Source organism: Pezoporus occidentalis, unplaced genomic scaffold, assembly GCF_034315485.1.
Source record: "Pezoporus occidentalis ecotype Australia unplaced genomic scaffold, CSIRO_AGI_Poc_V1 ctg229, whole genome shotgun sequence".
Lineage (NCBI taxonomy): Eukaryota > Metazoa > Chordata > Aves > Psittaciformes > Psittacidae > Pezoporus > Pezoporus occidentalis.
Genome location: NW_026914169.1, coordinates 838,269 through 850,323, shown reverse-complemented (window position 1 = coordinate 850,323; position 12,055 = coordinate 838,269). Strand labels below are relative to the sequence as shown.

Here is a 12,055-nt window from a genome sequence, read left to right as displayed (position 1 = left end):
CCACGGTGAAGTGGGGTCCCCACCGCCTGTCCTGAGCATCCCCCAAAACCCCAATTGTGAGCCTGGATAGCTCAGCTGGGAGAGCATCAGACTTTTAATCTGAGGGTCCAGGGTTCAAGCCCCTGTTCAGGCGAAGGCTTTATCCTTTAGGAGCAAAGTTGGGGAACCCGTGGGCAAAAGCAGAAGTTTCCCCTGCTTCTTTTCCATCATCTCTCCACGGCCAGCTCCATGCCATCTCCTACACAGCACCACTGCTGTTCCAGCCACCCAGTACTGCAGCAAGTTGCATGATGTCCCAGGTAAGGGTGGTGTTTTGGGGGTATGCATGGAGGGAGACCAGGAAGTAGAATAGATGGAAGAGGGAGAGACACAGTGGAGCTGGAGGGAAAGAAGACAGTTGGAAACTGGGGGCATGGAGGTGTCTTGTGTCGTGTGTGTGTGTGTGTGTCCCTCCAAGGCCAGTGCATGCTGCCCCCAAGTAATAGCTGCCCCATCCCTGGCAGCGTTCAAGGCCAGGTTGGATGGGGCTTGGAGCAACCTGGTCTAGTGGAAGGTGTCCCTGCCTGTGGCAGGGGGTTGGAACCAGATGAGCTTTAAGGTCCCTTCCAACCCAGACCAGTCTGGGATACTGTGAAACCAGCCCCTCGCTGCCCATCTCAGCTCCTGGGCAGCTGTCCTGGTGGATGATGGTGTTTTGGCAATGAGACATGGCACCTGCATCAACCCACCAGCTTATTTATTGTCCCGATGGACTTTGCTTCCAGTGGCTCCCCTCCCTTCCGCACGCACGTGCTGTCCAGCTCCAGCCCGCGCCACGGTCGTCATTCAGTTCTTGCCAGCAAGAAAACAAAGAGATAATAAATAGAAGCCTATTTGCAGGGGAAGGCACCGGGTCAGGCTGTGCCACGGGCAGAGCTGTGCCTGGCCCTGTCTGGAGGGACAGCAGGAGGGGGTGCAGATAGCGAAGCAGCAGCCCTACAGCTGCTACAGGCAGCACAGCCCTGCTGTGGGGCAGGGGGAATATAGCAACCTCTATGTAGTTACATTAAAATAGACTATTTAAAAAAGTTATTTCTAGGAGATAAAAAAAACAGTGTGGCCCACCCAGCAGCGGCAGGGCCATGGAGCTGCCCCGGGGCTTGTGGTGTGGGACCCCAGCCCACCTCACCCTCCCCACGGGCAGTCCCCTCCTGGGTGCCCCAGGTGGGTGCTTAATCAGGTGGCCACTGTCGGTGACGGAGCAAGGGCTGCGAGCCCTCCAGCAGCCCCGGGGCTGTGGGTCAGGGGCAGAGCACAGGCAAGGTGGGGGGGGTCCCCTCCTGAGCCCTCATGCAGGGTCTAAATGACGTGGCAGCAGTTGAACTGCCCCAGCGAGAGGAGGCTCTCTCTGGAGCCCGGCTGGAGTTTGAAGGCCAAAGCCTTCTCACAGAGCGGGAACTGCAGGAGCCTGTCCCGCAGGCTGCCCCCTTTGCTCTTGCCAGGGTCCAGCTTGATCACGTTCTCCACACCTCCCTCGATGCTCCCCAGCCCTGAGCTCTCCACCAACCTCCCAGCCAGGCTGGTGGGTGCCTCCTGCCCTCCGGACTTGTCCGTGGGGCTCGACAGGGCAGTGTGGGTCACTTCTCCCCCCAGCCCCTGGGGCACCTCAGCAGAGCTGCTCTGGGGTGATCCAGTGACTCCCCTTTCCCAGGGGGGCTCTACAGAGGAACTCCCAGGGTCTGCATCCTCCTCCCTCTTGGGGGGCTCTGCTCCATCTCCCCACAGTGCTGGGGGATCCCAAACCCCCCTCACTGCCTTCCCAGCCCAGCCCCGGCCCCCCAGCTCGGGCCCAGGGCCCCACAGCTCCCCACAGCTAGATGGGTGGTGAGTGCACAGGAAGGCTCGCATCTGTTCCTGGTTCAGTGAACTGCTCTTCCTCTCCATGGCACTAGGCCTCCCCTCATCCTCCTCCTCCTCCTCCTCTTCCTCCTCACAGATCTGCTGCAGGGCAGGGGTGCTCTTGGTGATGGTGGTGCCAACGGCTGGGATCTTCAGCAGGGTCCTGGGGGGCTGCCGGCTGCCGATGTCGGCTCCAGTGGGCAGGGGTGGCAGGTGGGAGACAGTTGTGAGGCCACCCGGCACCTCCGTGAAAGGCAGGAGGCTGCTGGCGCTGCCCATGGGGCTGAACGTGCCTGGTAAGTTGCCCCTGAGTAAGAGGAGGGATGGAAATCACAGAATCACAGATTTGTGTTGGAAGGGACCTTAAAGTCCATCCAGTTCCAACCCCCTGCCACTGCCAGGGACACCTTCCACTAGAGCAGGTTGCTCCAAGCCCTGTCCAAGCTGGCCTTGAACACTGCCGGGGATGGGGCAGCCACAGCTTCTCTGGGCAACCTGTGCCAGGGCCTCAGCACCCTCACAGGAAAGAACTTCTTCCTTAGATCTAACCTGAATTTCCCTGTTTAAGTTTGAACCCATTCCCCCTTGTCCTATCACTCCAGTCCCTGATGAACAGTTCCCAGCATCCTTGTAGGCCCCCTTCAGATACTGGAAGGCTGCTTTGAGGTCTCCAGGCAGCTTCTCTTCTCCAGGCTGAACAGCCCCAGTTTGCTGGTACCCACCTGGGCATCACAAGGGCTGCATTGAAGATGGGGATGTGAGACTGCCTGGGGCCCTGCACTGGGGACCCAGGGCAGTGTGGGTGGACAGGGGCAGCAGCAGGACTCACCTGCTCTGCACCTCCCTTGCCAGGTTGTAGACGAGGCTGAGACTGCGGCTCTGCTTCTCCTGCTTCTCCCGCAGGATCCTCTCCGCCAGCAGGAAATAGGTGGCCGTGATGTGGTTGTAGCGGTTGGCTTCCAGTGCCCTGCATGGGACCAAGGGACCTGCATCAGGACTCAGAAGGACCCCAGAGCCCTTCCCGAGGGCTCCCACCACAGCATCCGTTCTGTCACGCACTCCTGGATGGTGTCCCTATCCGCAATGTTCCCACACATCATGGCCCGGAGGATGATTTCGTGCTCCTCCTGTGACACACGCTTGTGCGAGGTGAGGGGCAGCAGGCAGCGGCTGGCGGGGGACGGGTCCACCCCCTGCAGCCACGCGTGGCCCTCGATCTGCTCCAGCGAGGCTCGGCACTTAGGGTCCCGCTGCAGCATCCTGGAGATGAGGCTGGACGGGGGAAAGGGGTGACATGAACGCTGATCTTGTCAGCTCTACCACCCTTCTCCCACCCCAGCTGCCCGGGGCAGTGAGCCGGGGTTCGGGGGGCACGGGGTGGTTCTCACTCAGCACACTGAGCCGAGACGTGCGCAGGCACAGTGTATCGGCAGTCCATGATCATGGTGAGGGTCTCGCTGTCGTTGGCCTCCTGGAAGGGGGGGTGGCCGCAGACCAGCATGTAGAGGATGACCCCCAGGCTCCAGATGTCTGCAAGAAGCAGCAGCAGTTCAGATTGCACCCCCCATGGCCCAGCAGAGAGCCCCAACTCCGGGCACTACCCACCAGCCCCCAGTGCTGAGCCAGTGCTCACTGGGATGCTCTTTGGGGGCAATGGCTCCCACATCCTGCCCCACAGATGGGCGACTGCCGTCCCACTGGAGCAGGGAAGGACTTTCCCTATCCCCACAGGTGAGGTCTCAAGCAGTTGAGACCTTGTCCCCTTTTCCAGGTGGGGACAACCCTGAGCTCTCTCCCACCCAGTAACCCACCCACAGCACCATTTCATGATATTACTCATCTTCCTGGCTCCCAAACAGACCCCACCGCAGCCATCCCAGCACTGGGTTGTGCCAGAGGGGACACCACGCTGAGGATCCGGGCTCTCCAGCTGCCCGCAGCTGTGATGGAACCAGGCTGAGTGGGATCATGGGCACAGGGACTGAGCCAGCAACATCTTCACCAGCTCCTGAGCACTGCACAAACTGTCTGCAAATGTACATTTTTGTCATGCTGAGCACACCCCAGGACTCTCCATTAATACCTTCAGCTTCTTAAGTCAAGTGCCTGCATTTGAAATGTTCTCATCTGTGATAGTTTTCACCCTTCATATCCCTTGGCAGAGCCACCAGCTGCCTTTCCTACTGTCTCCACATAGAATCATAGAATCATAGAATATTTAGGGTTGGAAAGGACCTTAAGATCATCTAGTTCCAACCCCCCTGCCATGGGCAGGGACACTTCACACTAAGCCATGTCACCCAAGGCCTCGTCCAACCTGGTCTTGAACACTGCCAGGGATGGAGCATTCACAACGTCCCTGGACAACCCATTCCAGTGCCTCACCACCCTAACAGAAAAGAATTTCCTCCTTATATCCAATCTAAACTTCCCCTGTTGTAAGTTTTAACCCATTGCCCCTTGTCCTATCACTACAGTCCCTAATGAAGAGTCCCTCTCCACCATCCCTATAGGACCCCTTCGATACTGGAAGGCTGCTATGAGAGGCTACATGCTCTCCCTATTCTCAGCTCAGGAGCTGCCCTTCCCTGAGCTGACGCTGGGCTTTTTCCTTTTAAGGGCTCACATTTTGTTTTACTAAATCCTGTCCCAAATTCCAGCAGAGCTGGCTGGGGTTCCGCTTCCCTCCCACATCCCCTCTCTGCCCCAGCAAATCCTCTTGGTGCCCTCTGCTTGGGAAGAGGATGGTCTCCCAAACCCTTCTGCACTCTGGCCAGGGCGGAAGAGCACTGGGAGCCATGGGAAGGAAGTGATTTTCAGGGCGGGAATGGAGCAAAGGAAACTTTCTGGGTGGAGGAGCCCCAAGAGCAGCATCCTGAGCGGGTTTCCTTCCGGCCTCACGCCCTCAAACCACAGCCCACACCAGCCTGCTCCGACTTCATCCCCTCCCTGGCAGGATGCATGGCTCTATGGGATCTTGGTGCAGGTATAGGCAGAGCAGAGCACCCAAGGGACAGACAGGCTCGCTCCCTGCAAGGACAGCAGTGCCACCAGGGCAGAGGTGCTCCCAGCACAGGGAACCAAAACTGAGGTGGTAGCTCACCAGCAGGACCACGCTCCTGGCAAGGGACATGAGGGAAGCAGGTCCCCATGGTGCGCACCAGCCATGGTTCTGAGCCCCACCACCCTTACCGACAGCTGGGGCATCGTACTCATCCCCAAGCAGGATCTCGGGCGCTGAGTAAGCCAGCGAGCCACAGCTCGTGGTGAGCATCTTGCCGGGCTGGAAGCAGTTGCTGAAGCCGAAGTCAGTGAGCTTGACCACACCTTGCTCCTGGAAGAAGACCACGTTCTCGGGCTTGAGGTCGCGGTGCACCACGTGGAGCTTGTGGCAGTAGGAGATGGCGTGGACAATCTGGGCGAAGTAGTGCTTGGCTCGCGCCTCGGCCAGCCCACCCTCGTGCCGCATGATGTGATCGAACATGTCCCCACCGTCACCCAGCTCCAGGATGAGGTACAGCTTGGCATGCGTGTCGATGACCTCGTAGAGGCGCACCACGTTGGGGTGCTGCACCAGCTTCATGCAGCGCACCTCCTGCAGGAGCTGCCCCGCAGCGCCCCCCACCAGCTTGCTCTTGTCGATCACCTTGACGGCCACACGCTGCCCGGTGAAGACGTGCCGTGCCAGCTTCACCACCGCGAAATGGCCCGTGCCAAGCGTGCGCCCCAGGTCATACAGCCCCGCGATCTGCCCCTCGCCGCAGCCCTGCACCCCGGCCATGGCAGCACGCAGGGACAGCAGTGGGCACTGTGCCATGGGGGAGTTGCTGAGCCATGTGGGATGAGGGATGGGGCATCCCTGAACACCCCCAGCACCAGGTCAGGATCCCCTGGACATCAGAGCCCCAGAACCACGGGCATCCGTAACACCCCAGCATCCTGGGACTTGGCCATCCATCTGCACCCCCACCTCCAGCACCCTGGGCATCCCAGTACTCCCACCTATACTCCTCAGCACCCTGGGTACCCCAATACCCCATGTCCAGACTCGCAGCACCCTGGACACCTCCACACCCCCACCTCCCTTCCCCAGCACCACAGGGCATTTGAGTACCCCCACCTCCAGGTCCCCAGAACCCTGGGCACCACCCCAATACCCCACCTCCGAGTCACCAGCACCTTGGACACCCCAATACCCCACTTCCGATCCAACCCCATCATCTTGGGCATAACCGACCTCCAGGTCCCCATGATCCCAGCACTCCGGGCAACCCAATACCCTCACCTCCACTCCCCAGCATCTCGAGCACCCCCATACTCTCACCTCCAGGTCTCCAGCACCTTCATCACCCCCGTTCTCCCGCCTCCAGACCCCAGGACGCTGGGCACCCCAATACCCTACCTCCAGATCTCCAGCGCTCTGGGCACCCCGATACCCTCACCCAGCACCCTGTGCACTCCGGTGCCCCACCTTCAGTCCCCACCACCCCACGGCCCCGGGCACCCCAACACCCACCCCATGCCCTCCCCGTGTCCCGCAGTGCCCGGTTCCCCCGAGCTCACCGGGGCTGCGGAGCTGGGGCTACCAGAGCTACCGGGGCTGCGGCTGCCCGGGCGCACCGCCCGCTGACGTCAGGGCGGCTCCGGGCTCGCGGCTTAAAGGGCCCCATCCGCCGGGGCTGAGGCCGGGGTAATGCTCATCGCACCTGCCAGAAGGAAGCGGGCAGCGCTGCCCCTGGCAGTGTGGGGGGGGACGGGACCTGAGCCCGACGACTCAGTGTCCGTTAGGGGCTGGCATTAGCGTTAACGAGGGCTGGTAACGAGCTAAATGAGCCACGCGGCCGCTTCCAGGAAGAGAGGCAGAGCCCCCGCTCGGGGCTGTGTCCCGAGGGTCCTGACGTGCATGAGCTCCCTCCCTGCTGCTCTCCTGCCTGCTCATGGGCATTGCTGCCATTTCACCGGTCTCCAACATCGCCCACTCCCACCCTCGCTCGGGGCCCGGGGGCACAGACGTGAGCCCTGTTTCTTGGAAGCGGCCCATCCGCCTCATTTAGCTCGTTAATGGCCGCGGAGATGCTCACAAAGCAGATGTTGCTCCTGCAGATTAAGAAGCTCTTAGCGAGCCGCCCCCGCTATGGCTAATGCCTTCCCAGAAGTCCCGCTCGTGCCTGCGATCCCGCAGGATGCAAACAGGCATTAATGAGCTGGGCTGCGGGGCTAGCGTCAGCAGGGTGCAACTCAGACCAGGACCGAACACCCAGGGCTGGGGATGGAGGAGCTAGGGGCAGGGAACAAGCTGCCAGCAGCTCCCAGCATAGGAATTGGGGTGGATGAGGTGCTCAGCACCCATCGGGACTTTAGGAATGGGATTGGGAAGAGGGGGAGCTGTCAAACCTGCCTCTAAGCCAAGATGAGTCTTCATCTAAAGCATACAGGGTGCAGCCAGGGGCACAGGGTCATGCTCCACTGGAGATGTGCTGGGATGTCCTTGATCATGCAGGGCCTGGGAGCAGAGCCTGGGCCATCAGCCTCCCTTGTCACAGCCCTCTCAACCCCTCTTATGTCTCATCCCTGCCATGACCCTGCAGGGTCCTCTGCATCTGGGGTTCAAAGGGAAAAGTGATTCCTTCCTGGCTTCTGGCACTGGGATTTCCAGCAGACTGCTCTCAGAGTTGCTGCTGTCAGTGCACGAGGAGACTGTGGAGGCTCTCACCACCTCCACTCCTCGTTGCCCTCCACTAGTGAAGGGCCTGTGGGTGTTGGGGCCAAGTCCTTCTCCTGACAGGGTGCTGGGTGCTGCACCCGCGCTGCAGGTCTACATCCTTCTGCACAGTTGCCTGTTGTACATGTGCCAACACAGGTCTGAAGCCTTCAGTTGAAAAAGGGAGAACAGACATGAGGTGCACTGGGATGCATGTCCCCCAACAGCGCTGGCCAGTGAGAGGCTGCAGAGATGCCAGCTCCACCAGTGCCTGTTCGTGACTGAGGCTGCAGCTTGCTTTGGGGTTTGGAGTGGCCCTTGAAGGTCTCTGCACTGGGAAGCTCAAGAGGCCACATACGGTGGCTGTAAAAGACAGTGTTAGGGCTGGGGAGACCTGAGTGGCTGGTTCCTTCCTTTCTTCCCATGAAGTCAAGCTCAGGCTGCCTAGTGGGGCTCCTCTGAGAGCGCCTGGCTGTGGGGAGCTGCAGCTTTTCCAAAGAATGCCTGAATGAGAGATGCAGTTAGCACAGGTGGGAACTTGAGGAATTTGCAGTGGTCAGGAGCTGGAGGATTTATGGAGGCCCTGGACCACGGCAGGTGCCTATCAGGAGCTGTGGGCGCCATTCCCTTTGAAAACCAGAAGAGAGGAGCATGTAGGCATGTAAAGTGTGTAACCAGGAACCAGATGTCCTCAGGCTGCAGCCTCAGTGCTAGCATGGCTGGAAAGGGAATTTGGTTCAAAGGATAGTGGGGATCATGCCCAGAAACCTGACATTCTGGGGGCAATGGGGATCTGTTCCTCCCTGCAGCCATGCGGGGTGCAGGGACAGAGTCCTCTCTCCTTCCCTCCCCCCCCCCACACATCGCCCCATGGCTGCCACAGTGTCCGTACAAAGCCGGGTTTCAGAGAAGCCCACCTACCTGGTGGTTAGCAGAGTCATGTGGCTGCAGCACTTAATTAATTAAGAAGCTGATATAAACTCCAGTAAGCATATGGGGAGGATGACATCGAGGCAGAGAACGGCAGCAGCACCCCCAGCAAGCTTGGAGAAGCAGCAAGCAGCAAGCCTCTCTTTGCTTGGAGAGGTCAGTGCTTACCATGGGAAGGGGCTGGGATGGGCTGGGGGCATGTGGGATGCAATACCCACAGCTGTGGGTCTCTGCTGGCAAAGGGCTGGATGGTTTTGTCGGGATGGGGAGGCAAGGAGTGGCTGGTACAGCTCTGGGCTGCTGGAGCCAAGGCTGGAGCCCCAGTGCTGCCAAAACAAGAGGTGCTGGGTTCCATGGTAGTCCCCATCCAGGCCCATGGGCAGGGAAGGGGAAGCAAACCCTGGGGTGGTCCAAAGGAGGGTACATCTGGAGATGGTGTCCATGTCCCAGGCAGAGAGAGTTTTGTATCCAAACGCTTCAATTAGTGTCAGATGTTTTGGCCACATCCCATACACATGCAGGCAGTAAAAGCACAGCACTACAATGGCTTGTGGCTGCTGTAGGATGATGAAGGCTCCTCAGCATTCTGGGCCAGGGAGACCCTGCACTGCTGTAAAAGAACTGTGGAATCATAGGGTTTGGGTTGAAAGGGAGTTTAAAGCTCACCCAGTTCTAAACCCCTGCCATGGGCAGGGATACCTTCCACTAGAGCAGGTTGCTCCAAGCCCTGTTCAAGCTGGCCTTGAACACTGCCAGGGATGGGGCAGCCACAGCTTCTCTGGGCAACCTGTGCCAGGCCTCACCGATCCCACAGGGTATGTGATGGCTCAGGAAACACTCTCCAGTCCACAAGAGCAAGTGGTGTGGTGGGTGTTGGCAGGGCCTGCTTGGGGGGGTGATGGTAGAAGGGTGGCAGTGGGGGCCAGGCCGGGCTGCCTGCAGGTGGGCTGACTGGCCAGGACCTATCTGTGTGCAGGTTGCCCCCCAGGACCATGCTGAACGTGCTGCTGCTGTGCTGCGGGCTGCTGCAGGGGGTTGTCCTCAGTGCCGACCTGGGCTGTGGGCTGCCAGAGAAGGCGAGTGGAGGGCTGGAGGGCACAGACAGAACCCGCTCCTCCAGCCTGCTGCGGAGAGTCAAGGAGGTGTCTGTGGAGCCGGCGGGTGAGTCCTCTGGTGCCCTACTCTCCCAGTTCCCCCCCCTCCTCCACAATCTGCTTGCTGGCATGGCTGGGGCCCCGAAACTGAAGTGAGGACCCGCCATCCATGGCCAGGTGCTGCAGGGGAGCCCCATAAAGCAGCACAGCTTTTTCTGTCACTGACTGGTGACAGCAGTTATATAACCTCCACTATATTGCAGTGGCTCTCACCCCCTTGCTGTCGAGCCTTTGTATCTTGCAGGAGCTCTCCCCAGGCTGGGGCTCGAGCAGGTGACCCTGGAGGTCCAAGAAGCCAATGGTAACCTCATGAAGAGAGACAGCATCCTAGAACCACAGGTAACGCTCCTTGAGCTTTCTTACAGGTACCTCAAGAAGCAGGACAGCCTTCTCAGTGCCCCTGGGGCCAGCGTGGTGTTGCCTGGGAAGGGCATATCTGTTCATTGCCTGCTGGAGAGCAGTTAGGGCTGCCCAGAGCTGCAAGGGGCTCTGGCATAGAAAGGAGGGTAGTCCAAACCTGTGCCCCTGCAGTCTGTTTAATTAACCTCATGTGCACATTCTGCAGAGCAGGAGGAAACCAGGCAGTGCCTGGCTCAGACCCTGGTGCTTCTGCTTGGTGCCACCTTCATTAAAGTTGAGGCTGCACTCCAAGTTAAATGTGTTCATAGAGGCCTTGAGACATGATGGATGAGGCATGTGAGCCCCCAGGGCTCAGTGGTGATTTCCAACAGACCCAGTCCAGAACTGAGCATGACAGAACTGGGCTGCTGGCAGCAGCAGGTTTCAGCAACCACTCTTGTCTCTTTCCCACACAGTGGTCTAACACCAACTCTTTTCCTCCTCCCTCCACCAGGCATCCTCCACAGAAGTAGAAGGTGCCGGCCGTGAGGAGCGCTCCCCCCGCCGCTGTGTCCGCCTCCTGGAGTCTTGCCTGGGCCACCAGGTCCCTTGCTGTGACCCCTGTGCCACCTGCTACTGCCGCTTCTTCAATGCCTTCTGCTACTGCAGGAAAATCAGCACCAGCTTCCCCTGCGGCAAGAACTAGTGCTTGTGCTGTGGGACTGACTGCTCCTTGCCCATGTGTGGCATGTCCTGCTTTGCAGGTCTAATAAACCAGCTGTTAGCAAAAGCTATTGCTGAGTGGGAATGGTTCAATGTATCTGCTTGGGAGTCTCAGGGAAGAGGGGGAGCAGCAAAGCGAGAGTACCTCTGCCCAGGTGGGCATCATGTCCACACAGACAATGTCAAGCACCTCCATGTCAAGCAAAATGAGACTGACTTTCTTTCCAGAGCCCCTGCAGGGTTTTTCCTAGTCTTTCAGGAGGGGTGCCCCAGGAAGTGACATTCCGGCTGCACTGGGAGCTTCACTTGTGTTCTTGTCCTGTCAGTATTGCTTGTGGTGCCACCAAAATCCAGGAAATAAACTTTGTAACCAGAATGACAGGTTAGAAAGCCAACATTATTGTGGTACCAGGTGCATAGGGGATTGTTCTGCCTATCATGCACACTGAGAAGAGACAGTTTACAGCTTATATATCATTATTATATGCATAGAATCATGTAATTTGCATTCAAAGAGACCTTAAAGCTCATCCACTTCCAGGCCCCTGCCACAAGCAGGGAAACCTTCCACTAGACCAGGTTGCTCCAAGCCCTGCCCAACCTGGCCTTGAACACTGCCAGGGATGGGGCAGCCACAGCTTCTCTGGGCAACCTGTGCCAGGGCCTCACCACCCTCACAGGGAAGAACTTCTGCCTAAGATCTCATCTCAATCTCCCCTCTGTCAGGTTAAAGCCATTCCCCCTTGTCCTGTCCCTACAGGCCCTTGTCCAAAGCCCCCCTCCAGGTTTCCTGTAGCCCCTTTAGGCACTGGAGCTGCTCTAAGGTCTCCCATAAGGAGCCTTGTCTTTCCAGCCTGAACAAGCCCAGCTCTCCCAGCCTGTCTCCAAGCAGAGGTTCTTTAGCCCTCGCAGCATCTTGGTGGACTCCTCTGGGTTTGTTCTGGCAGCTCCAGGTCCCTCTTGTGGTGAGGACACCAGAAGCGCACACGGTGCTCCAAGCGGGGACTCACCAGAGTGCCCAGATCTCTCATTACTCACTGCATATCGTTCTGCATCTCCCCCACGTGTCTCTGGGGGTCATCTGGGGAGAAATACCCCCACTCATTTTACCCTTTTATGTAAACCCAGTACTTAAGGACACTGAAATGCTTGTTTAGCCTTGTTAATTAACTATGTATTCTCATTTGGGTTAATTTACAACCCTAAAAGGCTCCTTATAGCCGTTTTTTTCTTGGAACCATTAACCTATCAACGCAAGGAAGGCCCACACCGATTTAAAATAAAGCAGCTGGTCCTCTTGTTTCATGCCTGCTTTACCTGGAGAGTTTTG

The 12,055-nt window shown here is 58.5% G+C and overlaps 2 protein-coding genes and 1 non-coding gene across 5 annotated transcripts; 2 read left to right on the top strand and 1 right to left on the bottom strand.

Moving 5' to 3' along the window:
• The first annotated feature begins 60 nt into the window (after positions 1-60).
• Positions 61-133, top strand: TRNAK-UUU (transfer RNA lysine (anticodon UUU)). Its single transcript has one exon. It is a non-coding gene; the product is annotated as a tRNA-Lys (tRNA).
• A 586-nt stretch (positions 134-719) lies between these two features.
• Positions 720-6,504, bottom strand: LOC134164946 (SNF-related serine/threonine-protein kinase-like). 3 transcript variants are annotated; one of them, XM_062621202.1, is made up of 6 exons: positions 6,442-6,504; positions 5,071-5,686; positions 3,267-3,408; positions 2,938-3,150; positions 2,708-2,845; positions 720-2,185 (listed from the first exon to the last, which is right to left on the bottom strand). In XM_062621202.1, exons 2-6 carry the CDS (start codon positions 5,657-5,659, stop codon positions 1,339-1,341), a joined length of 1,929 nt encoding a protein of 642 aa, XP_062477186.1. In that variant the 5' UTR covers positions 5,660-5,686; positions 6,442-6,504; the 3' UTR covers positions 720-1,338. The 3 variants fall into 3 exon arrangements, with proteins under 3 accessions (XP_062477186.1, XP_062477187.1, XP_062477185.1); XM_062621203.1 differs by lacking the exon at positions 6,442-6,504 and having other exon boundaries at positions 5,206-6,009; XM_062621201.1 differs by lacking the exon at positions 6,442-6,504 and having other exon boundaries at positions 5,071-6,008.
• A 2,093-nt stretch (positions 6,505-8,597) lies between these two features.
• Positions 8,598-10,866, top strand: AGRP (agouti related neuropeptide). Its single transcript, XM_062621252.1, has 4 exons — positions 8,598-8,665; positions 9,486-9,670; positions 9,908-10,002; positions 10,517-10,866. Exons 2-4 carry the CDS (start codon positions 9,502-9,504, stop codon positions 10,706-10,708), a joined length of 456 nt encoding a protein of 151 aa, XP_062477236.1. The 5' UTR covers positions 8,598-8,665; positions 9,486-9,501; the 3' UTR covers positions 10,709-10,866.
• The last annotated feature ends 1,189 nt before the right edge of the window (positions 10,867-12,055 follow it).

Bases quoted from the DNA above. Each gene is read 5' to 3' on its own strand.
- LOC134164946 (XM_062621201.1), bottom strand. From the start codon at position 5,695: ATGGCACAGTGCCCACTGCTGTCCCTGCGTGCTGCCATGGCCGGGGTG. The intron at 2,846-2,937 runs GTGCGTGACAGA...GGTCCCATGCAG, and splicing joins GATAGGGACACCATCCAGGA to GGCACTGGAAGCCAACCGCT. The intron at 2,186-2,707 runs GTGAGTCCTGCT...CCTCTTACTCAG, and splicing joins GCAAGGGAGGTGCAGAGCAG to GGGCAACTTACCAGGCACGT.
- AGRP (XM_062621252.1), top strand. From the start codon at position 9,502: ATGCTGAACGTGCTGCTGCTGTGCTGCGGGCTGCTGCAGGGGGTTGTC. The intron at 9,671-9,907 runs GTGAGTCCTCTG...TGTATCTTGCAG, and splicing joins GGTGTCTGTGGAGCCGGCGG to GAGCTCTCCCCAGGCTGGGG. The intron at 10,003-10,516 runs GTAACGCTCCTT...TCCCTCCACCAG, and splicing joins ACAGCATCCTAGAACCACAG to GCATCCTCCACAGAAGTAGA.